The 24,652-nt window shown below is 41.8% G+C and overlaps 1 protein-coding gene across 17 annotated transcripts in view; it reads left to right on the top strand.

Moving 5' to 3' along the window:
* Positions 1-24,652, top strand: part of ERC1 (ELKS/RAB6-interacting/CAST family member 1) — a 399,699-nt gene that overhangs the window by 302,769 nt on the left and 72,278 nt on the right. For all 17 annotated transcript variants that reach the window (XR_010947412.1, XM_067756042.1, XM_067756040.1 and 14 more), the window contains one exon: positions 10,284-10,428. Coding sequence is in view for 16 of the 17 variants with exons in the window: in XM_067756042.1 (XP_067612143.1) it covers positions 10,284-10,428 (145 nt within the window). In the remaining variant the exon portion in view is untranslated. The remainder of the gene's footprint in view (positions 1-10,283; positions 10,429-24,652) is intronic.

The following is a 24,652-nucleotide window of genomic DNA, read 5'->3' as shown; positions in this document are numbered from 1 at the left end:
TTTTAAGACGAGCATCAGTAATTGTGGTATGAACAATAAATCATTTTAGATCAAATAAAACACGTTCTTCCTTTTTATGAGTTCTCTCTGGAAACAGATGGACATTAGGTAGAATTCAGTAATGACTTCGACACTGAACCAGAGATAGAGACAAATCACTAGTGAGCTGTGATTGTATAGAGAACAAAGCCCGAGACACTCGTCTGAATGATACTGTTTTCCTTCCTGGTGTAATGTTTCACCATAAATTGTAATTCCTGCTTAACATATTGAAGGGACTGTTGGTCTCCACATCTTTGGGTATCACAAAAGATATATCATCAACTGAATCCTCTAACATGGAGAATGTAGATATACATTTTACATACAATTTGATAGTTGACTAATTTTATAGTTCTAGATTTGTTTTAAAGAAAGGTACTGTGTGCCAATATTTTCCAACTGACTTTGGATCCTCTAAATTTTTAGTGGATCTTATTCTAATCAGTAAGTAAAATGACATATTAAATGAACAGACATTGTCTTCACAAGGTATGCCTTTCTCTTCTAGCTTTTTTTTTTTTAAAGAATGTATTCTGCGGTTAATTCCTATCTCAATTTCTCTTCTAATTTTTAGATTCCAGTTATCTTGTCATTTTACTATTTGTAGACTTTTCATAGATTTTCCCTCTTGTATACAAAATGCTAAGTGGATTTAAAACATTTAATTAAAACTAGTTAGGACATATGTTTAACCTGCTCCGACAAAAATAACAGAGCAAACTGCATACAAATGTATGTGTCTTTCTTGTCAAAGTCCGAACTGGTGTATTAATTCTGCTCTATAAAGTTGTCATGAGTTCAAAGTCATCCTTTCTTGTTTCTCCACCATTCCTGTGGTTCTACCCCCATTCACGTAATCCGGTGGCTCACTGACGCATGGCACCCCAGAAGCAGGAGTGGGGAGGGGAGGGCACACTGAGCTACAAAAGGAACAAGCTACTTTGATTAAGTATAATTCAAAAGTAAAGGAACTTAGAGTATCAAAAACAAGAGTCTGGAAGTCATACTCAGCAGAAGGGGATCTCTAGATCCAATATTGTTTAGAGGAGATTGTGTTGTCCTGATCTATCATGAAGATAAGGTTTGTCTATGAAGTGGTAAGGATTTTTTTTTAAATAACGAGTGTAGGAACTGAGGATCCGACTGGTCTCAAAACAGTCACCTAGACAGCTTTCCACTTACTCCCTTGGTGCTGCCATTGCTAAGAATATGTCTGTAACCCTTTTCTTGGCGGTTGCTTCCAGAGCTGGTTAACGAGGTGCCCCTGAAAATAAATATATTCTTATCCTCACCGTGGTCCTAAAACATATCATCTTGACTGGTTGTCTAACTTCAGTGTCCAGACTTGATGTCAGAACTTAAATTCAGTTTAATAAAAAGGATGTTTGTCATAATTCCAAATACATAAATAATGTAATAGATTTTGAAGTCAGTTTTTGCGGTACGTGGGCCTCTCACTGTTGTGGCCTCTCCCGTTGAGGAGCACAGGCTCCGGACGCGCAGGCTCAGCGACCATGGCTCACGGGTCCAGCCGCTCCACGGCATGTGTGATCTTCCCGAACCGGGGCACGAACCCGTGTCCCCTGCATCGGCAGGCGGACTCTCAACCACTGTGCCACCAGGGAAGCCCTGAAGTCAGTTTTAAAGATAAATTTGGCAGCATTATTGAATAAATGTTTTTATATAACTTCCTAAAATGAATTCTTTGAAGAACTTATCTTTCATTTAAAGTGTAAGTACAGGTATATTTTATGAGGGAAGCAACTGGATGTTTGCTATATTTTAAGGAAACATAGGATAAGAAGAATCATCTTTATGTACTGGTAATATTAAACTTTCAGTAGTCCCAAGGGAGCTGGAATCGCGGACATTTACTTTGGGGCAAGCCGATTTAATCATGGAATGTAGTTTATGCCATATTTATGGTGCCCATGTGCACAGTATGGTGAGCTCGGACAACTGTATACACTTGTAATTGCCACCATAGTCAAGCTATAATCCACTTCCAGAAGCTCTCGTGGGCCTTTCTAGTTATCGTGCAGCCCCGTCCCCGGTCCCGGGCAGACACCGATCTGCTTTATATCTCTCTGTGGACTAGATTACAATTTTTATATTTAAACAAATGGAAAAGATATAGGCTCTCTTTTTTTTTTTCCTGACACATGGAATACAGTCATCAAGTTTTTGCCTGTCTGAGAAGCAGGCAGAAGCTTTATAGCAGAAGTATCAATATCACAGTAAAACTCCGTTTTCCAAACTTGTCATAACTTGTGGTGGGTTGGATATATCAAAATGCTCATTTTTCAGAAAAAGTGAGGAGAAAAACTGAATACAGCTTTTCTGCACAAAATTTTGTTCAATCAGCCTCCTTTACTGAGCTGTAAGTACCAGCAATTTCTGCCTTTATGTTAATTTTGATTCTTTTCAAGGACTTCTGAAATATAGAAGTTCGTCCATAGCGGGGTAACTTCTCTACCCATTCTCTTGCCAGTGTGTCTGTTTCCCTTGTTTCAGGAGGTGGCACAGGGCTGGCCCCTTGCCGTGAGACGGTCACGTGAGGGAGGACCCCAGCTCGTGCTGCTGGATCAAATGCCCTCAGAGAGTCTATGTTTGGTGACGTTTGAAAGTTTCTTTCCAGCATCAAAACATACGTCCAACACTGATTGTGTGTTTCGTATTCTTTGAATAGTATAGCGATTTATCACAGCCCTCCTGTGACTCAGGAATCCAGAGTCAGACAGCAGCAGCATTCTATTCTTACTTCTTTAAAAACATTTTTTGTAATGTAAGAATTCTGCTCATAATACATCTCTAGCAGGAGCCTCCTGACCCTTCTGCTTCCGGAATCACTTCGTCTCTCCTCTTTGCCTCTAAGTCAGTCTTTCTAAGACCTTGCTTTACTTTTCTGGAACTTTTGATGCTTCTATATTATACTCAAAATTAAATCATTCCTTATTCAGCATTTTGAGTACCCTCTGTCTGCCGGGTTCAGGTTAGAACCCTCAAGGGTGTCACAGTCTGTGTTTACTCCTTCCTGCCATTCCAGACCATCCGTGCTCCGATTCAAAGCTACCTTTTCAGCATCCCCCTCACTCTGTCCTTTCCCTATAGAAACCCTGCAATCCAGTCATGCCGTGTGTCCTCACACGACCTGTGCTTTTATACACATCACTTTCTCTGTCTTTCTTATTATCTCTGTCAAGATAAGGCCCACTGACTTCCCGTGTCCTCGGCCCCAGGTGATTTTCTTTGTCTGCGGTGTCACTTACTTCAGCACGTATGGCCCATACAATTTATTGGCACTTAGTTAGCATTTTTGTTTCATCTCATGCGCTCTGCTGGAATCTTACAGTTAAAAAGGACAGACTTACCACTCAAAGCAAAATCATTTGTACAGTACCTCTGATAACCTCTTTACACACCTAGTCAGGAGAAGCCCTGTCATTTTTTAGGCCTCCCAGTTCTACTTATTAACAGGAGATAATACGTTAGATGATCACTGTATAAACTGAAATATGTATCTTTGTGACTGTCCTCCCTTTAGTGTCATATGTGCTTTCTAGAGAGACACAGATTAAAATCCTATTTCTGCCTTTCCTGTTTCTGCTCTTCTAGTATCAGTCATGCTCTGTGGGTAAATCTTTTTGGATTAATATGCCCTTGTATAACCCCATCCTGTCACCTTCCTTTGGATCACTCTACTTTTAATTGCCTCTTGAATAATGGCCTCCAGGATTGAACCTACTTCTCCAGTTGTCCTCTGTCTAGTTAGAGAAAAGCAAAACTCTTCTTTTAATGAAATGTGAATTGACCGGAGCTAGTGGTCTCTTTCTAGTCTTGGTTTTTATCATGTTTTCAAATTTTGATAGCCCCTACTCTAACCCTCTGCTCAGTTGCTTTCCATGCTGCTGGACTGAAAGAAAAAAAAAAAAGCCTTAAAAATACAGTGGGACTTCCCTGGTGGCGCAGTGGTTGAGAATCTGCCTGCTAATGCAGGGGACACGGGTTCAAGCCCTGGTCTGGGAAGATCCCACATGCCGCGGAGCAACTGGGCCTGTGAGCCACTGCTGAGCCTGCGTGTCTGGAGCCTGTGCTCCGCAACAGGAGAGGCCGCGACAGTGAGAGGCCCGCGCAGCGCAATGAAGAGTGGCCCCCACTTGCCACAACTAGAGAAAGCCCTCGCACAGAAACGAAGACCCAACACAGCCATAAATAAATAAAAAAGCCAAGCATTTGAAGCCCTTTTAAAAATAAATAAATAAATAAAATGCAGCGAAGCCCAGCTTCAGAATAAGTGAAAACGTTGGAGCAGTTGGGAACCACTATGGCAGATGGGAATGGAGTCAGAACTGGAGGAGCTGTTGGTTCAGGGTGCATGTATGAAGTGCCTGCTGGTGCCAGGAGCCGTTCTTGGCACTTGGGACACACAACACAATAGACAGACACCCTGCCTTCGTGGAGCTTGTATTCCAGCTGTTTCTGAGCAAAGACTTTAGGCCAAAAAAAAAAAAAAAAGACTGGCAGATAATATCAGAGTATAGAGTAACTGAAGCCAAAAGAAAAGAAGAGAAAAAAGTGTAAATGGTTCAGGCACATGCAATGTAGAAAATTAACAGTATGCGCAAGCTTTTGGTATTCACAGTCGGGAACCACACCTCTAGAAGGAAAATAATACATTTTAAAAATTAAAGATAGGAGCATTCACAATAGCCAAAAGGTGGAAGCAACCCCAATGTCCATCGACTGATGAATGGACAAAGCGTGACGGCTGCGTACAGTGGCATACGATTCAGCTTTGAAACAAAGGGAGATTCTGACACATGCTGCCACAGGGATGAACCTTGAGGACTTTATGTTCAGTGACGTAAGCCAGTCACAGAAGGACAAATACTGTGTGGCTGCCTTTACGTGAGGCTCTAGAGTAGCCTGATTCATAGAGACAAGGCGAGGGTGGTTTGCCAGGGGCTTCGGGAGGAGGCTGGGGATCGTTTAATACATGGTTTAAGCTGTGCAAGACAAAGCGTTCTGGAGACGGTTGCACTGCAGTATGAATGTCCTTGACACTGCGGCACTGTACCCTTAAACACGGTTAAGATGGTAAATGTTATGTGTATTTTTTTTTTTAATCTGTGAAAACCTTTTCATTTCTAGTTGTCACAAAATAGTTCTGTCATTGTGACTGGTAAGGGGGTCCTTTTTTAGAGTAAGCAAAATGAAAACAAACATTTTTTTACAGGTGTTTAAACCCTGGAAAATCTGTGTCAGGTCCCTGGGGACCCACAGACCCCTGGCAGGGAATCCTAGCTGCAGCCTCTGGTCAGCCAGCTTGGGAAACAGCATTTGGAACCTTGTGCCACTGGCCAGCGTGGCCCCTGTGGCCAAGCTCTTGGCTCAGGGAAAATGGATGGTGCTTAAGCAGATGGGACCTGGGCTGTAACCTGGCCACTGGGAGCCCAGGGAGCACTTTGCAGCAAGGCAGCGGGCGGCAGGGGCCTGGCACCACTCGCTTTCCCCGTCCTGGGGGCACGCCCACCCCCCCCCTTCAGGTGACAGCCTCCTGTCCCTGGTCTTGGTTTAAAAGCGGTTAAGATGGTAAATTTTATGTGTATTTTACCACAATTAAGAAGAAAAAAAGTTTAAAAATTAGCAAAGCAACAAATTGAAAGACCAAGAAACTCAACATTAAAAGAAAACTTTAAAGACATAAGCCATAAGCATAGTATAGTTGGGGAAGCAGACCCATGTAGAAGAATTGAAGGACCTTCACAGAGCAGATGCCTATTAATCTAAACTGTGAAAGTGCTGGAAGGGCATGCTGAACAGAGAGAAGTTAGCAGCCGGTGAGGAGAAAGCTCAGGCCTTTCAGGTAGAGCGTGGGGCATAAAACTAAGTGAAAACAAGTCATGTCTCAGTGACACACAGTCCTTGGAAGACAGTGAGGAAGGAGTAGATAGAAAATTGTAGCTGGTCAGATATTAGGCCCAAGTGTTTAATACATTAAGAAACCTGATGAAAGTGATGCTAGAAGCAGAACAGTGAGAACAGCAGTGAGGTCAGAGAAGGCGTTTTAAGAATCATGCAGGCCTGTGATAAAAGGATGCTGGGGACCATGATAGTGAACATGCAGGTACAAAGTGGTGGGTTCATTAAAAACTATTAGAAAGGAAGAGTCCACAAAACTTGCATACCGGTTCTGGGGAACAAAGAGGAAATCAAATTTTTTCAGTGTTCTCAGGCTGTGGGCCTAGAAGTGTGGTGATTCAGTTAACGTTGAATGGGAGACTCGTTGTGACGGATGGAAGACCTGACTTAGTGTAGACATTTTATATTAAAGGTAATGCTGAGTATCTAAGTAGAGGCTCCCTAGAGAGGACATAAGGAGATGTTCAGGGACCAGATTTGGAAGTTCAGGTATTTCAGCCAGGCTTGCCCACTGAGCTTTCGTAAGGTGGCGTATCGGCCACACCCTCTGAGGCCTCCGTGAGGGAGGCTGGAGGACCTCCTCGCCAAGGGAAATGAAGGGGTGAAAGAGATTTCACCCCGGATAGTTAACCGGTTAAATTACAAGTAAAGGAGGCATCAGTAAGAGAATCTGGATTTCAGATTCATCTTAAAATTGGAGTAAGCTGTGCCTACATGTCTTTGACAGTAATACGTCCAAAGCTACTGATCTCACTGTTGCTTTCATCTGCTCTCTTTCCTCGTGTTTTCTGGATTATGAAACTTATGAAACACGATTATTTAATCGTTCCGTTTGGAATACCCAGTTGGAGGAAGAGGGAAAAATAAACTGTTATAATATCCCTTCATTCATACTCCTTTTCTGTCTTGCATTTCTGTTAAACACACGCTTACCTAGGACTCACTCTTAAATTGCTAACCACCGTCGTTTACTAGTAAGAGAGGGCTCGTGTGTTGTCCTTAAGGATTCAGGAGGTACCAGCAGGATTTTGAGCTCCACTTGCCTTGGGTATTTGCCTCTTGTTTCTGAAATTTGCTGGAAGGGGGAGGGGGACAGAGAAGGTGGTCTTACCATTTCTTGAAGCTCAAATGCCACAGCAGAACTTTTAGAGACATCTTGATTCTATTAGAATTTGCAGGTCAAAGGGCAGGTTCAACTGTTCTGGTAGTTTACAGCACCAGGGATGGTGTGACTAGACTAATGACTTAAAGTTGGATTTCTGTTCCTACCTACTCATTATGCAAGTCAGGGGGCCTGTTAGTCATACAGTAGGGAATTACTAATCACTTTGAAAGGTCCTGTGTCCACATTTTCATTTTTTTGTATTTTTAACTGAGGAAAACCCACTAAGAGAACAAGGAGAGTGATTTGACAGGAAGAGCATCTTAGTTCTTCTTTTGTCTGGGCTTGTGGCCTATGTATGTTCCCTTTTGTGTTTCATGTGCTTGTGTTACTCCCTATGGGCTTATGGGAAATGAAGTCAGGAAGTGTTCCACCAGCAAGTGTTCCTTTTCTGTGGAGAGCCTTGGATTAGTGAAGCTTTTGAAGTTGATTATTAATCCCCAGGAAGGTTCATTCTCTTTGAAAGAGCCGTATTAGTGTTAGAGTAGCTGCCTTTCAGCTCTCAAGTAATTGACTCTGATTAGAAAGGAATTATTGCAGGTATTTTTATTTCCTTCTTCACAGTTTTCTGTATCTTGCCATTTTTCAGCAATGAATGAACATTACTTTGTTATCAGAAAATACCTGTTTTTCAAAGAAGCAGTTGTATTAAGAATAGGTGGCTACTAAAATAAAATCCTTTTTGCTATTTGCTTTTTTGCTCCAAATTCCACTCCCTCTGAAAGGCAGGGTATTCTTAGAATTTCTTAGCTTAGACACTTGAATGTTCTTTGTAAAGCTTAACCACGTAAGCTCAACTACAAATATGGTCTTTCCTATCACATGTATTGAGGGAACAAGAGTTTTTCTTATTCCCCATAAATTAGACGGCTGTTACTACTTACCAGCTTTATTTTTGTTCCTGTCCTCCAAACTGTTTTCAAGAAGTTGTTCTTCCCATGGTGTCCGTTTCAAATTTACCAAAATTATAGGGAAAACAGTACAATCTCTGTCCCCTTCCAAAAACAAGAGAAAAACCTGAAAGCTAATAAACCCACAAAAGATACTAACATTACCCAGAGTTTACATGATCATATGTGCAATATGTAATCAAGACATTTCATTCTCTTGACTGTGAATTGCCCTTTATAGGCGCATACACATGTAGAAGTCAATATCGAGAGTATAGTTTTAAAATGGAAAGGACAGTGTTATGTTAATCCGCTAGGGAATTTTTAGAGGGTGAGAGCCTTGGGTGTGGGAGAGAAAATTTGATTCTGTGCAGTTCATAATATATTATCAGTGCTCAATAAAAAGTAAATAGCATCAGTGACATAATAAAATTTCCATTTGAATCGTACAGAAAAAGAAAAAAAGACTTCAAAATATATATAAGGCACCATTCCAATGGCTCAGACTCCAGTGCCACATCCTTTATTTTAAAATTTAGAATATGAATTGGCACCTGTTATATCATATTGCATTTGGGGAATGTGACATTTTACCCCAGAGATTAACTGTACCACACTAGCTGGCCAAGCATATCATTTATAAAAGAATTTGGAATTCAGTCAAGATGTTTCAACAGTATAGGATCATTTTTACCATTTCGTATTATGACGCTTCTTTCCTTAAGTACAGAATGGAACTCAGATCCTATCGCCTTTTATCTTGCATTCGGCAGAAGTTCTCATGACTCGGTCTAACTGGACAGAGTAATTTATCTTTCATTCGTCGTCTGTTATTTGCCTGCCGCTAAATGTGTCATTCTGACTATTGATGCACAGAAATGCAGCCCCCTTATTGAGAAGGCACATTTCTTGTCCCAGCTTGTCAGTCTCTGGGCTCCCCAAAAGGGAACAGATGACAGCAATTAACAGGAAACCGCAGAGTGAGACCATCTTGAACTCCTTCACCTTTAAGCTCATTTCACCACTTAACATATTTTTTTCAAGTGGTCAGTGGATATATTTAGACTGTCGTTATCCCTTTGGTGTTGACTTCATGGGATAAGCCATCTGCCATTTCTTAGACTCATGTAGAGTGAGGACAGTGGCAAGTTATACTGAGGTCAACGAATCTTCCCTTCCAACAGCGAAGACTAGTTAAACAAATCCTCATTTCCATGATGTAAACTGATCTACGTCTTCCATTTGTTAGCCCTGCTTGTTCAGGGTTCCCCAGACCTACCCATCTGAGTATGGAATATCCTTGTCAGAATGTGCAAAAGATAGTCTTCCAGTTTGTGGCTAAACTAAAACTCTTCCATATGACTGCTGTTGAAGCGTAATTATCTTAACAAGAGACAGAAGCAAGGTTAAACTTGGGCAGTGCGTTCTCAGATCCAGCATTTCCTCAGGTCAAAAGCTCAGGCCACTTTTATAGTTCCTGTAAATCAGATCTGTCTTCTTCCAGATGACTTATTACATAAAAGATGAGCTATAGAGGAATGCATTTGGACTATGAGACTAATTGTTCACCAACTTCATTCTGACTATTTTGTCAATTTCTCAGTTCAACGCCCCTCCCCTAAAATCCCACCTTCTTTTCCTTCTGGATATGAACCCAAAAATAGTTGTTAGGTAAACCACAAGGAATCAGTGAAGTTTAAATTGTTGTTTCGAAATGTGCAGATCATTGCCAAGGAAAGCCTTGACTGGAAACGTATTTGCACTGATGAGATAAAAAGATTCATAGATGTTCAGAGTGCCCCGGGAGCAGCTGGCTGATTTCCTGAATCCTATTTACTAACGTTTACAGTTCGTTACACATTCTGTACATAAAAATGTTTTCAGTTTTAGTGGTGCCTCGTTTGCCTGGAAACCACAGAATACTTATCAAAAGAATGAGTCAAATGGGTAAAATGTATAGATGACAGGATAATTCTTACTTTAAAAAAAAAGTCATTAACTTCGTTTACTGTCCAAGTTTAACTACAACTAGATCTAGGAACTCTTCATTAAGATGTCAGTATAACAACCTGATAAAGACATTTAGAGTCAAGAAGCCCTGAATGGGATTCCTGCCCGGACCGTTTGCTTCAAGTGTGAACTTGGGCAGCTGCATACGCTCTCTAAGCCTTAGTTTCACCACCCGTAAAATGGAGGTAATGGTACTAGTAACTTGAGGATTGCTGTGAGGACTAGATGGAAATCGGGATGTTTTCTTTCGTTTGCAGGCAGGAAGCCCTTCTGGCCGCCATCAGTGAAAAAGATGCCAATATAGCTCTTTTGGAGCTTTCATCCTCGAAGAAAAAGACCCAGGAAGAAGTGGCTGCCCTGAAGCGGGAGAAGGACCGGCTCGTGCAGCAGCTCAAGCAGCAGGTATGACTGGTGGGGCTGGGGGGAGGCTGCCCGCGGCTCATGCACTCAGGTCTCCCACCTCGGGCCAGATGTCTGGTCTTTATCTAATTGATCTTCACCAGCAGAGACTTCAGCCTTCAAATCTCTGCTCTGTCTAGGAAGCACAGAGCATTCTTGGTCAGAGGACTGGTTTAGAAGGTGTCACACGTCTTAGGAGAACTTTTTTAACTTTTGCAATGGCTGGATGAAATTAGTGAAATTCTGCCCATTTGAAATGAAAAAGGTTTTCTTGGGGGGGGGGGTTTTGCATGTCTCTTGGGGTCAGGCCGCAGGGGTCGTCCACAGCACTGACAACTGCGTGGTCCTTGGCAAGTGCTGTGGGGTATCTGCAAGGGCTGTTGGGGTCCTCAGTGGTACCTCCAGGGGCAGAGGCCGCATGTAAGGGCAGGCAGCAGTGGTGTGGAGCTGGTGGTGGTGTGCCCATACCACCAGCGGGTGAAAAGTCTTATCCCTTACGTCCAGTCAGATTCCCGCTACAGAAGGCACTAAGGGTATTTTCATTTAAGTGATTTCCTGTTATTCAAGGCTGGGTAAGCTCTGATGGTAAGAGCAAAGTTTTGCCCTTTTCTTTTCCACCCAAAACCTTCCCCAAATTTAATGCTTAATACTAACGTGAGGCCTTTCATCTGTGAAAATAAAAGCTAGAAATTTCCTCATTGATGATGGTTGCACAACAATGTAAATATACTTAATGGACAGAACTGCACACTTAAAAATGGTTAAAATGGTAAATTTTATGTTGTGTATACTTTGCCACAATTTTAAAACTGGGGCAGATCTTTTTCCCCTTTGAAGATAAGGAGAAAGCTGAATTTCAGAGTCTGCGTCCTCTCCATCTTCAGTGCTGTTCCCGGCATTCCTGTTCTACACGAGTGTCCACCTCCTGCCTTCCGGGTCATCCCTTTCATCCTCCGCCACTTTTCTGTACGTTTGGGCTGCCCACATTCTCCCTTCTGCCTGAAGTAATCAGAGTAGGAAAGTTTTCAAGTGAAGGAATTTCTTTTTTTCTACTTTAGAGGATCAGTCATCAATTGATAGCATCATTTTTCATTTATTTATTTTTGGCTGCGTTGGGTCTTTGTTGCTGTGCGCAGGCTTTCTCTAGTTGCGGCGAGGGGGGGGGCTACTCTTCGTTGCGGTGCGGTGGCTTCTCTTGTTGCGGAGCACCAGCTCTAGGCATGAGGGCTCAATAGTTGTGGCGCATGAACTTAGTTGCTCCACAGCATGTGGGATCCTCCCGCACCAGGGATGGAACCCATGTCCCCTGCATTGGCAGGCGGATTCTTAACTGCTGCGCCACCAGGGAAGTCTTAGCATCATATTTAATGTTCAAATAAACAAGAATCACTATTTACACAATAAAGATATTTTCTCTATTTTAAAGACTAATAAAACTGCTTATAAATAGACTTTATGTGGCTGACTTTGATGAGAAAACACCAGACGATGTTCCCTACTGCAAGATAGATAGATGACCAGCAAAAAACAACCCAGTGCTCATTTGCAAGTGAAAGAAAACTTTTACCCACTTAAGCTCTGGTACCCCTGGACGTTCATCCCTTTAAGAGATGGAATTCACTATGAGCTTTCACCCTCTCCTGGGTGCCGGTGACACAAGGGAAAGCAAAACAAAGGTGCTCTGGGGGCCTCCCTTTATTGCAAGTTCAACCACTTTATCCATCATTTGTGGGAATTCTGCCACATAAACATTTTCAGGTCACCTAGCTTGACAAAAAAAAAAGAAAGAGAGAGAGAGATAGACTTCTTTCATATCACAGAAGAAAACGGAGCAAAAAAATTGATCAGCGGTTTGTCACCCAGCTCACATTGCTCAACCTGTCTCATTTTAAGAGCTGTAACTGATTCTAATTGGTCCTCATTTCCCATTTTCTGAACAGATTATCAGTTTCCGTTATGTTCAGCAGGAGAATTATGAATGGATAAGGCTAGCTCAGCGGACTGAGGAGGCTGGAGGGGTTGTAAACGATGCATCTGTGCTTGTGTCGTGGGTGCAGAAAACTCGGGTGGGCTGCCTGGGTCTGCGCGTCATCCTCCCAGCTAGGAGGTGGGTGCCGTCTCCTGTTCCATTAGGGAGCAGTTAGTGAGAATCAGTCAGTGTCTTCAGACAGGACCCAGATCTTGAGACGAGCAGTGTGTCCGTGCAGAGCTGTGTCATGAGCTGAGGTCTCCTGGTGCATGTTCTGTGGAAACGTGTCTGTCACTGGGGAAGTGAGCTGATTGTCAGACGGACGTGCTGTCACCTGCTCACCTGGCCGAGCCTGCTCACAGGGTCTCTGGCCTTCTGTTTCACTGTCCCAGACCAAACATGCCCTCCTGTCCCTGCAGTCTTTTCCCAGTGGTCCCCGCTCTCCTTCCTTGCGTGACCCCCGGGTGGTCCTGGCGGCAGTGGGGGGATCCTGTCCTCTTCAGACAAGCATTTGCACAGACTTGCTTCGTTTTCTGTTGTGTTTTCTGTATTTTACTTCTTTAGCCTCATAAGACCGCTTAATTTCCCTAATCCCTAAGTCCCTGATGGAAAAGGGGGGACTTCACTGCTGCCCCAAGTATTTCAGTAGGTCCGGTATGAAAAAATATCTGAATTAAGTGAATCTTGCTTTCAGTGATTGTCTTTTACTACGTTCTGCCCGCTCTCCTGTTACCAGTTGGTTAGTCTCCAGGGAGCTGCCTGTGACACACAGGTTGCCTGCGTGATACTTCTCCCCTGACTTGTTGCTTCATCAGGTGGAACTAAGGGTTCTGACAGCCGCTGAGCAGGCCCAGGACACCGGCCCAAGCTGGTCGTTCTCACTCAGGTCCCCATGAGTTTGCAGTCAGGCTCCTGGCCAGGCCTGCAGTTACCTGACGCTTGGCCGGGGCAACAGGGCTCACTCACATGGCCCGGGGCTCTGTACCTTTTAGGCTTCTCCATGGGGTTACTTAGGACATGGGGCTGGTTTCCCCTAAGCACATGATCCAGGGGAGGGGAAGAGAGCAGCCAAGATGGAAGCCACGATGTCCTTATAACCTGTCTCGGAAGGGGCACACCATCACTTCCCCTTGTCCTGTTGCACGTGCACCAGCCACCTACAACGTGGGGGGACCAGTGCAGGCGGCCTGGAAGGCTGGCTGCTCTGAGAAGTGAGTGAACAAGCAAACAGTGGTGTCCTCCTGTGGTGAGACACTGTTCAGATGTAGAGGAGTACGTGCTGTGTGATTCCATGTGCGTGTTCAGCTCTAGAAAAGACCACTTTACTCTCTGACCTCAGAAGGCAGATGAGGCATCAGAGCAGAACTCGCTTCATCTTCTCTTGCCTGCCTCCGCCCCCAAGAGGGGCCTGCAGCAGGAAGGGACAGGTTCTGTCCTCTTCATGCCTTTCTCCCTCTTCCTTTGGCGTTGGGGTCCTCTGATGCCATTGCAGCCCTTTGATGCTGCTTCTCTGGCCAGCGTTGACCCCCGAGGGGTGAGCAGTGCCCGGAAGACTCAGACCTGGCTGCTCCTTGCTGGGCTGAAGAGAGCGTGTCGGCTGCCACGTGCTCCTCTGTCCATCCTGCTCTCTGTCTCTAGGTGTCCTTTCTCCTCCTCAGATAAGCACAAGGCAAACCAACAAGTCCGATGCCTGAGTAGGTACCAAACAAAGGAAGGAGAAGCCTGTTTCCTTTTCTTCTACTCAAACCCCGTCTTCAAGATTGAAGACTCTAGGATTTAGGGCTGAATCCTCTTTGAGCCTCTCTCACTGAGCACAGGGGCCCCCCTTGTGCATGACTGTCTGCTCCCCGTGACGTCAAGACTCCTTCTGCCAGACTTAGCATCACCGTACACCAGTCGCAACCCAGAAAAGGCATGAGCTGTGAGGGGCTGGCCTGGTGGACGGTGGTGCCTTTTCTGCCCCCCCCCCACCCCCCTTGTGGGCTCTCTAGAATGTGACCTGCTGAGCTCTCCTTTGTCCCCGGCGTTGGGCCTGGGCCACCAGTTCTGGAGCAACTGGGAAAACCCATTCATCATAGTATTAAAACTAGTTTAAAAGTGACATCTAACATTGGAGAGAGAACAACAAAACGATTTTACATTCTATGAAAAGAGAACAGCAATAGGGTGAAGCTACAGAGAGCTCCTGAGTTGTCAGTGAACAAAGGAAAAAATAAACAGCAAATGTTGAGGTAGCGGGAGTGCTGCAGAGGCTGCACGTGGGGGGCAGAGCCAGAGGCGTCTGGCCGCCTCTCCAAGCGCCGGCGTTCTTGGTGATGAGGCCAGCCTCCGCGCACCCGCGACGCCAGGTGCTGGGACGCAGCAGGCATCTCTCAGAGGACACACGGGCGTCTGGCCTGCCTGCTCTGTCCTGTACTTGTCGTGTCCACGAGCCAGCCTCTCAGCCATCTGTGCGACGTTATCCCCTGAAGGTGACTGGTACGTGGTGATCAGAGAGAGTGAAAACCTTCTGCTGGTTAGAATATCCGATATCCAGAAGTTGACAGAGTAGACGATTACAGTTCAATCCTTATTTCATGATTCAACAGCCCGTATTGACTTGGTCAGATAAACGTGCTCATCTCGTTTTAATTATCCTATCTCCCTTCAGTTCTAGATTCTTACATATTAAGTACTCAGTATACATACTTCTTCCTCTAAACCACTACAAACATTAGGATCAGCTACATGTTTCCTGCCGCTGGTATCCAGATTTATTTGAAAGGAACTGGATGCAAAGCATTTTCCGTTCACTGCCCTCATCTCTGGAATTGCCTTCTACTTCCTCAGCTTAATCTCTGCTTTAATCTTCACTTCAAGACTCATCTTTGTAGTTTGGAATTTCCTAGCCACGGAATTGGTTTTTTTCCTTACATTAGCAAAGCCATTCTTTGCTTTTCTTCATTCACACGTTCGTCCTCCTTTGGGCAGAAGCTAAAATGCGAGAGGGAGGAGGAAAGAAGCAGCAGCACTGTTCACTTGCTGTCCTACGAGTTGTTGCGTTTACTCTGAGCCACAGTGTCCTCTTCAAATGTAGGAATCCCCACCGGTAACTGTTGCTCCAGCTCCAGACCTCAGCTCCAGCTCCAACTCTGTTGATAAACTAAGTGTATCATCTGGAGCAGTAATACCCCATCAACTGATACACAGCACTTCACAACCTACAGCGTACTATTCAGATGCCTTATAGCCCCAAGCCTGAGGGCTGTGTGGGCCAGGCAGATGCCATAACTCAAGAGGGGAGGGACGCATGTAAGACGAGAGGAGAGACCATGATGAACTGGGGGCCACGTGCTTTGTCCAGAGAGGCCGCCGCTTTTAATTCCAGCTCGTTGTGACCCTGCAAGACGAGAGCCCTGTGTTATCCAGTCATCCATACCGCCCCCACACACAGAGAATCCATATATATAAACCTCTCTTTTTTGATCGAGGTGTAGTTGACATACAGCATTATATTAGTTTTAGATGTGCAACATAATGATGTGATATGTGTGTATATTGTGAAACGATCACCACAGTAAGGTTAGTTTACATCCATCACCACACAGTTACATTTTTTTTTCTTGTGATGAAAACTTTTAAGATCTTGACTCTCAGTAACCTTCAAATGTACAACACAGTATTGTTCACTCTCATCACCATGCTGTACATCGCATTCCCAGGACTTAATCTTATAACTGGAAGTTTATACTTTCTGACCCCCTTCACTTACAAATCTCTTGAAATGTAAGTGTTGGCCACTAATTTATTCTTTCGGTTTTTTTAATGAATCAAGTCACAAGCTTCCTAACTTACCTCTCTGGTCTTATCTTCCTCATCTATAATATTACATGGATAGATAAAATTAATTTTGAGGTCTAAAGTTATGTATTTTCCAATTTTTGACAAGTCAATATATTTACTTATAGCTATATTACCTGCTAATTGCTGACATTGGGAACAGTTTTAAAAGAAGGAATTGTAAAGCATAAGAAAACACATATGTAAGGATTGTTTAAATCTGTCTATAGGAATTTCCTTACTTTATGAAAGTAGTAAGTATTGCATTTTAAAGTTAAAAAAGAAATCCTGGTTACTCACTATCCCCTTGAAACCTTTTTTGTATCCTACAAAGAAATAGATCATATTTTGATGAGTTCTGCTTGCTTGGAGTTAAGTGAAGTCCAGAGGCTGGGAGATGTGGGGAAATCTGGAATCCTCCCAGCCTCCTTTCTTCCATCTCTTCCATCTTTTTTGTCATCAATTCCAGATGTAGAAAGATTCTTCACAAAACTTTGATAAGACCCTTCCCTTCTTTTCTAGCGTCAAATCTAGCTTGCCCTTCCTATTGTCAGACCGCTGCCTTTTATGATGCCACAGGGAATTTATAAACCTTCTGAGTCTCCTGATCCCTCTTGAATTGTCTCAATGCAAATAAATCAACCTAAATTTCCTGCCCCAGTGCACATGCCCCTCCTATTCCTTCTCCCGTCAGGTGGCATGATTTATAACTGTTTCCTGTGCTCCTTGACCTTGGTCTGAGGATCTCATTAAACATGAGTAAAAAGAAGGCTGGTTTAGGGTGGTTCCCCTTTCCCCCACTAAACTTCTCTTGGCAGGAGTCAGTTCAGACCAGTGTACTCCACAGAATCTATTCCTACCGCCTCTTTTGGTCCCTTTTGAACCAGTGTGGATACTTATTAAAAGTGAATATGGAATTAAATGATATTTGTATTCAAGGACGAGAGGAGTGATATAAAACTATAACATTACCTGTTACAGGATGCCCTTCCCGTGGACAATGTACATGACCAAATTAAATCACCCGTACTATCTGGCTTTCTTGAAAACATTAGTCAAGATAAGAATATCTAAAATTTATTGAGCTAACTCTTGTTTTGAGTGCTTCACATGAATTAACTCATATACTCTTCACAACAACCCTGTGAAGTACAGTTATCCTCATTGTACAGAGGAGATGCTAAGAGAGAGACAGTGAGTAATTTGCCCAAAGTCACATAGCTAGTAAGCGATGGAGCTGGGATTCAGAACAAATCATGTCCCTCCATTGCCAACACTGCTGATCACTACACTGAAATGTGTTGCCATCATTGTGGGCTTTTGGTTAGAGATTTCAGTAGCCTTTAGCTGTATTATTAATGACCCAGTAATTCTCTCGTGATAAATAGTACTTTAATAAGCTCTTTTCTAAATTACAGTGAAAATAAATTACCATAATGGACTGTGCTCAGTTTAAAAAGTCAGAATCTTGACAGGCCAAAATCTATTCCCGATCTTACGTCAACAGATACCTTCTCATTTTCAACAATTATCTTAGAAATTGTTGACTGAATTAATGAGAGTTAGAGAATTCTGATTGAGAACTCAGAGAGCATCTGAAATCAGATAGACCGATTTTTAAGCAGCCAAGTTTGAAAACATGTATGGTCGTAATCCTAAATTACCATCACAAATGATTCGGGTGTGAAAATACTGTTACTGTCATATATGTACATGGGCAGATATATGGAAATCTGGCCCCAAAATATTACACATCATTTATTAAGATATCTTTTGAACAGCAGAATTTAAGAATCAGTAAATTTGCATTCTTAAGAAGAGCAAATAGAGATTGAAAAGCTGTTAAAAGCTCCTAGAAAATGGTGACTGCCAAAGAATGAACATCTGTTATAGCTGAGGTTCAAGAGCTTTTCCCCCTGTATTTCAAAGATTTTATACAGTGTAAGAATTTAATTAACTAAATAAATTGATGCGCTTTAGTGCTAAAACAGGGTTTGCGGTAGCTGTTTTTCAAGGTAGAGAATGTGCTTAACATAAAGTTTGTGGTGTTGCCGGTGGTGCGCCTCAATATGGCACTCCGGATTGGGTATCATGTTTCTCCTGGCCTTGTGTGAGATTGCAGCCTAATAGTAGTCAACTCTAAAATTAGGTGCCTCTGAAGATCGTTTTGAACATGCGCCTTTCAGGCCTCCCTAGCACTTTAATGAGCCAGGTCACCAGAAATATCCAAAGAGATCGAACTATGTTTAGATATATATGTGCTCTTCGCAAATGTATCCACCTTGCAGGCCTGAAACCAATACCTAGCTGTATATTAAGACTCATGTTAAACACGTGTAAGAGCCTGGTTGACTTCTCCATCGGCCCTCAGTCACTGGCCCGGATCCAGAGAAAGGACGCACTGTGTGCTGTCCCTCTAGTCAGCTCTGTCCCAGTCTCTGCTAAATGGAAGACTCGTAAGAACAAGTTCTCTCTGCAACAGTTTTCCTCACGCTTGCCTCCCTATCTACCTTATTGTTTAGAAAAAATAACCAGGCAGAGCTATACGCTACAGGAAAGCAGTTTTGAAGGCTGGTTCTAATTCAGCTGATTGCCATCTTTAACTGTATTTAGACGTTCACTGTTTATAACAGTATTTCCTAATCCTGGATTATCTTCCTGAATGGTAATGATATTACTAGCCACTGGCTTACAACTGTTCTTATGGCCATGCACTGAAATAACTATGTCTCTTACTATATAATATTAAAATAGCTAAATTGTATCTTTTAATACTCTGAGACTAAAATAGGTCTCTCACTTTTATGTCAGCTGGTAGGAGCAGCCATAACTTAACATCTTCTTTTCATTACCATAATGTTTTAACTGTAGAAAATGGCAAAACATGAGCTAAATTAAAGGAAATAACTCTCTCTGTCTAGAGATAATTTCCTCTATTGCTGAAATCTTCTTGTTCTACAACCTTTTTTTAAAAAATCTTTTTTATTGAAATATACACACAGAAAAGTACACATCTGAGCATACATGTCAGTGAATGTTCACAAGGAAATACTCTCATGTAACCAGCATACATATCCAAGAAGCAGATCATTACCAGCACCCCAGAACCAGGCCCTCGTGCTCCCTTTCAGGCTCTGTACCCGGCTCAGTCCTGCACGTGACTGCTTGCCTGAATTCTGATAGTATTGATTAGTTTTACCTTAAAATCAAGACTTTAAAGTTAAGATTTTGTGTCAGCGGAGCTGCTGGGGGCCCAGAGGCAGAGGCCAGTGAAGCCACCATGTGGCCAGAGGGCACAACCTTGAGCCACAGAGGCCTTGTTCGCAGGCCTTGAAGCCTAATGGAATGTGTTCTGCTGGATTTCAAACTTGCTTGGAACTGACAACCCCTTTACTCCTTCCAACTTCTCCCTTTTGGAATGAGGATGTCAAGAAAATGATATGTGGCTAAATGGAAATATCAGTAAAGGGACATAAAACCTAAAAAGAAACTAAAAAGAAATTCTGGAACTGAAAAGTGCATTAACTGAAATGAAATCCCTCACTTAGAGGGATTCAGAGGCAGCTTTGAGCAGGCAGGAGAAAGAATCGGTGCACATGAGGATAGGATAAGGGAAATTATCAATGCTGAGGAACGGAAAGAAAAATGATTTAAGAAAAGTGAACAGAGCCTAGGGACCTATGGGACAGCATTAAGTGGACCAACATACACATCATGGGAATCCCAGAAGAAGAGAGAGGGAAGGGGGCAGGGAGAATATCTGAAGAAATAATGGTGAAAACTTCCCAAATTTGCTGAAAGACATAAATATAAACATTCATGAATCTCAACAAACTCTAAGTAAGATGAATTCAAAGTGAGACACATTATAATCAAACTTTCAAAAGATGAAGAGAGAGTCATCACATACAAGGATCCTCAGTCGGATTTTCAGCAGGTTTCTTATTGGAATCTTTGGAGGCCAGAAGACTTTTTTGGGGAGGCTGATATATTCAAAGAGCTAAAAGAAAAAAACAAGAATCCTATATCCAGTAAAACTCTCCTTGAAAAATGAGGGAGAAATTAAGACAGTCTGAGTTAAACAGAAGCTGCAGGAGATCATGACCACTAGATCTGCCCTGCAAGAAATGCTCACAGGAGTCCTGCAGGGTGAAATGAAAGGACAACACTAGACAGTAGCATGAAGCTGCATGGAGAAATAAAGATCTCAATCAAGGTAAATACATGGGCAATTATAAAAGCTAGTATTATTGTAACAATGGTTTGTAACTGTAGTTTTTGTTTCATGCATCATTTAAGAGACTAATAGATTTAAGGGAAAAAAATTATGTGTAAAAGCTCATATTACTGTAACTTTGGTATGTAGCTCCACGTCTTGTTTTCTACGTAATTTAGGAGACTGGCGCATTAAGAAGAATTACTTTTATGTTTTGGGTTACACATTGTATAAGCATGTAGTTTTGTGACATCAACAGCTAGAAAGGGTGGGGACAGAGCTGTAAAGGAGCAGAGTTTTTATATGTTATTGAAGTTAAGCTGGTGTAAATTCAGATTAGACAGTTATAACTTCAGGATGTTAGATATAATCCCCACGGTAGCCACAAAGAAAATAGATATAGCATATACACAAAAGGAAGTAAGAAAGGAATTTAAACATTTTGCTACAAAAAAAAAAAAATCAACTAAATACAAGAGAAGGCAGTAATGCAGGAAGTGAGGGACAAAAAAACTATAGGGCATGTAGAAAATAAATAGCACGATGGCAGAAGTAAGCCCCTCCTTATGAGTAATTACTTTAAATGTGAATTGGTTAAACTCTCCAATCAAAAGACAGAGATTGACAGATTGGATAAAAACAGATAAACCAACTACATGCTGTCATCAGGAGGCCCACTTGATGTCCAGAGACATAAAAAAGTTTAAAAATGAAAGGATGGAAAAAGATACTCCATGCAAATAGTGACCATAAGAGAGCATAAGTGGCTCTACTAATATAAGAAAACAGACTTTAGATTGAAAAAGTTTACAAAAGACAAAGAAGGATGTTATGTATTAATGAAAAGTTCAATACAGCAGGACAGTGAAACAGATATAAACATTTACACATCAATGGACAGACCATCAAAATATATGAAGCAAAACCTGACATAATTGAAGGAACAAGTAGACAGTTCTACAGTAACAGTTGGAGACTTCATTACCCCATTCACAGTAATGGATAGAACAATCAGAACATAAGTAAGGAAATAACAGATTTAAACAGCACAGTAAACCAACTAAACATTACAGACATATACAAAACACTCCACCCAGCAGTAACAGCAGACAGGCATGCCTCATTTTACTGCACTTCGTTTTGTTGTGCTTCACAGATACTATGTTTTGTTGTTGTTGTTGGGGTTTTTGGTTTGTTTTTTTTACAGATTGAAGGTTTGTGACGACCTTGCATCAAGCAAGTCTGTAGGTGACGCTTTTCAGACACCATTTGCTCACTTCGTGTCTCTATGCCACATTTTGGTAATTCTCACAATATTTCCGACTTTTCCATTATTGTCATATTTGTTACAGTGGCCTGTGATCAGTGATCTTTGATGTTACTACTACACTCATTGACGGCTCAGATGATAGTTAGCAGTTTTTAGCAATGTTTTTAATTAAAGTCTGTAATTTTTTATTACACATTTAATAGGCTACAGTATAGTGTAAACATAACTTTTTATGCACTGGGAAAGAAAAAAATTCACGTGACTCACTTATTGCAATATTTGCTTTATCACATGGATCTGGAACTGACGCTCAGTATCTCCAAGGTATGCCTGTACACAGTCTTCTCACACGCACGTGGGGTGTTTTCCAGGATGGACCATATGTTAGACCACAATAGATTTTAAAAGATAGATGTCATACAAAGTATCTTCTCTGGCCACAACAGGACGAAGTTAGAAATTGGTAACGAAAGTGAAATTGAAAAATTTACAAAGTTGTGGAAATTGAACAATACACCTTTAAACAACCAATAGATCAAAGAAGAAATCACTAGGGAAATTAGAAAATACTTGGAGGTGAATGAAAACACAACTTACCAAAACTTCTGGGACATAGTGAAAGCAGTGCTGTGGGAAATTTGTAGCTGCAAATGCTTACATTAAAAAACAAGAAAGATCTCAAATCAACAATATAACTGTATAATTTATGGAAGTAGAAGAAGGAAAGCAAACTAACCCAAAGCCAGCAGAAGAAAGGAAATAATAAAGATTTAAGCAGAGAATCAATAAAACAGAGAAAAGAAAAACAGGAGAGAAAAATCAGAAAAACCAATGAAGCTTTTGCTTTGAAAAAGTCAACAAAATTGATAAACTTTTAGCTATATGGACTAAGGAAGAAAAAGAAGTCTCAGTTACTAAAATCAGAAATGAAAATGGGGACATTACTACTGATTCTCCACAAATAAAAAGGACTATAAGAGTGTACTGTGAACAATTGTAAGCCAAAAAATGGGATAACCTAGATGAAACAAATTCCCAGAAGCGAAAAAACTACCAAGACTAAATCATGAAGAAATAGAAAATCTGAGTTAGACCTAGTAAGGAGATTGAGTCAGTAATCAAAAATCTCCCAACAAAGAAAAGCCCTAGACCTGATGACTTCATCCCTGAATTCTTTAAAAAAGAACATTTAAAGAAGAACTAATACCTCTCCTCCTCCGATGTTTCCCAAAAATTGAAGGCAAAGGAATACTTCCTAATTCATTCTGTGAGGCCAGCATTACCCTGAAAACAAAGCCAGGCAAAGAGACTACAAAAAAACAAAACTACAAACCAGTATCCTTTATGAACATTGTTGCAGAAATCCTCAGCAAAATACCAGCATACAGAATTCAACAGCATATTAAAACATCATATATCATGACTAAGAGGGATTTGTTCCCGGAATGCAAGGCTGGTTCAACATACAAAAATTAATCAATGTAATAAACCACATCTGCAGAATAAAGGGGAAAAAAATCACATGATCATCTCAATTGATTTGACAAAATTCAACACCCTTTTATGATAAAAACACTCAATTACCTCCACATAATAAAATCCATATATGAAAATCCCACAGCAAACATCATTCTCAATAGTGAAAGACTGAAATGAAACCTTTTCCTCTGAGATCAGGAACAAGGCAAGAGTACCTGCTTTCACCACTTCTTTGCCTTTTTTTTTTTTAAGATTTTTTTTTTTTATGTGGACCATTTTTAAAGTCTTCATTGAATTTGTTACAGTGTTGCTTCTTCAAGCTTTGGTTTTTTCACAGCAAGGCATGTGGAATCTTAGCTCCCCAACCAGGGATCGAAACCACACCCCCTGCATTGGAAGGCAGTCTCAACCACTGGACCACCAGGGAAGTCCCTCACCATTTCTTTTCAACATAGTACTGGAAGTTCTATCCAGAGCAGTTAGGCAAAAATAAATAAATAAATAAAAGAACTCCAATTTGGAAAGGAAGAAGCAGAATTATCTCTGTTTGCAGGTGGTATGAGCTTATATGTAGAAAACCCTAAGGATTTCTCACAGAGAAAAAAGCTGTTAGAACTGGTAAATGAATTCAGCAAAGTAGGATGCAAAGAGTCAACATACAAAACTTCCCTGGTGGTCCAGTGGTTAAGAATCTGTCTTGCAGTGCAGGGGACACTGGTTCGATCCCTGGTTGGGGAACTAAGATCCCACATGCAATGGGGCAAGTAAGCCCGCACACTGCAGCTACTGAGCTCGCATGCCACAACTAGAGAGTCTGTGTGCCACAACTACAGAACCCACGTACTCTGAAGCCTGCATGCCACAACAACAGAGCCCACACACTTTGGAGCGCTCATGCTGCAACTACTGAGCCCACACGCCCTGGAACCTACATGCCACAACTAGAGAGCCTGCGTGCCGCAACTGATGAGCCCACACGCCACAATTAGAGAGAAGCCTGCCCGCAGCGAAGAGCCCGTGTGCCGCAATGAAAGATCCCACATAACACAGCTAAGACCCAATGCAGCCAATAAATAAATAAAATAGAATAATAGTAATCTTCAAAAAAAAAATTTTTTTAAGTCAACATATAAAAATTTGTTTGCGTTTTTATACACAAACAATGAACAAACTGAGAAAGAAATTACAAAAGCCATTTCACACACAATAGCATTAAAAAGATTAAAATACTGAGGAATTAACTTAACCAAGGAGGTGATAGACTTGTACAATGAAAAATACAAAACATTGCTGAAAGAATTTAAAGAAGACATAGATTAATGGAAAAATATTCCTGGTTCATGGTTTTGGAAGACTTAAAATTGTTAAAATATCACTACTACCCAAAGCAATCTGCAGATTCATGCAGTCACATATAAATTCCAGAGATGCTTTTTTTCAGAAATAGAAAACCCATCCTAATATTTATATGGAA

The sequence above is a fragment of the Pseudorca crassidens genome, chromosome 11, assembly GCF_039906515.1.
Source record: "Pseudorca crassidens isolate mPseCra1 chromosome 11, mPseCra1.hap1, whole genome shotgun sequence".
Lineage (NCBI taxonomy): Eukaryota > Metazoa > Chordata > Mammalia > Artiodactyla > Delphinidae > Pseudorca > Pseudorca crassidens.
The sequence above is the reverse complement of the archived record's forward strand: the minus strand, read 5'-3'. Positions and strand labels throughout refer to the sequence as shown.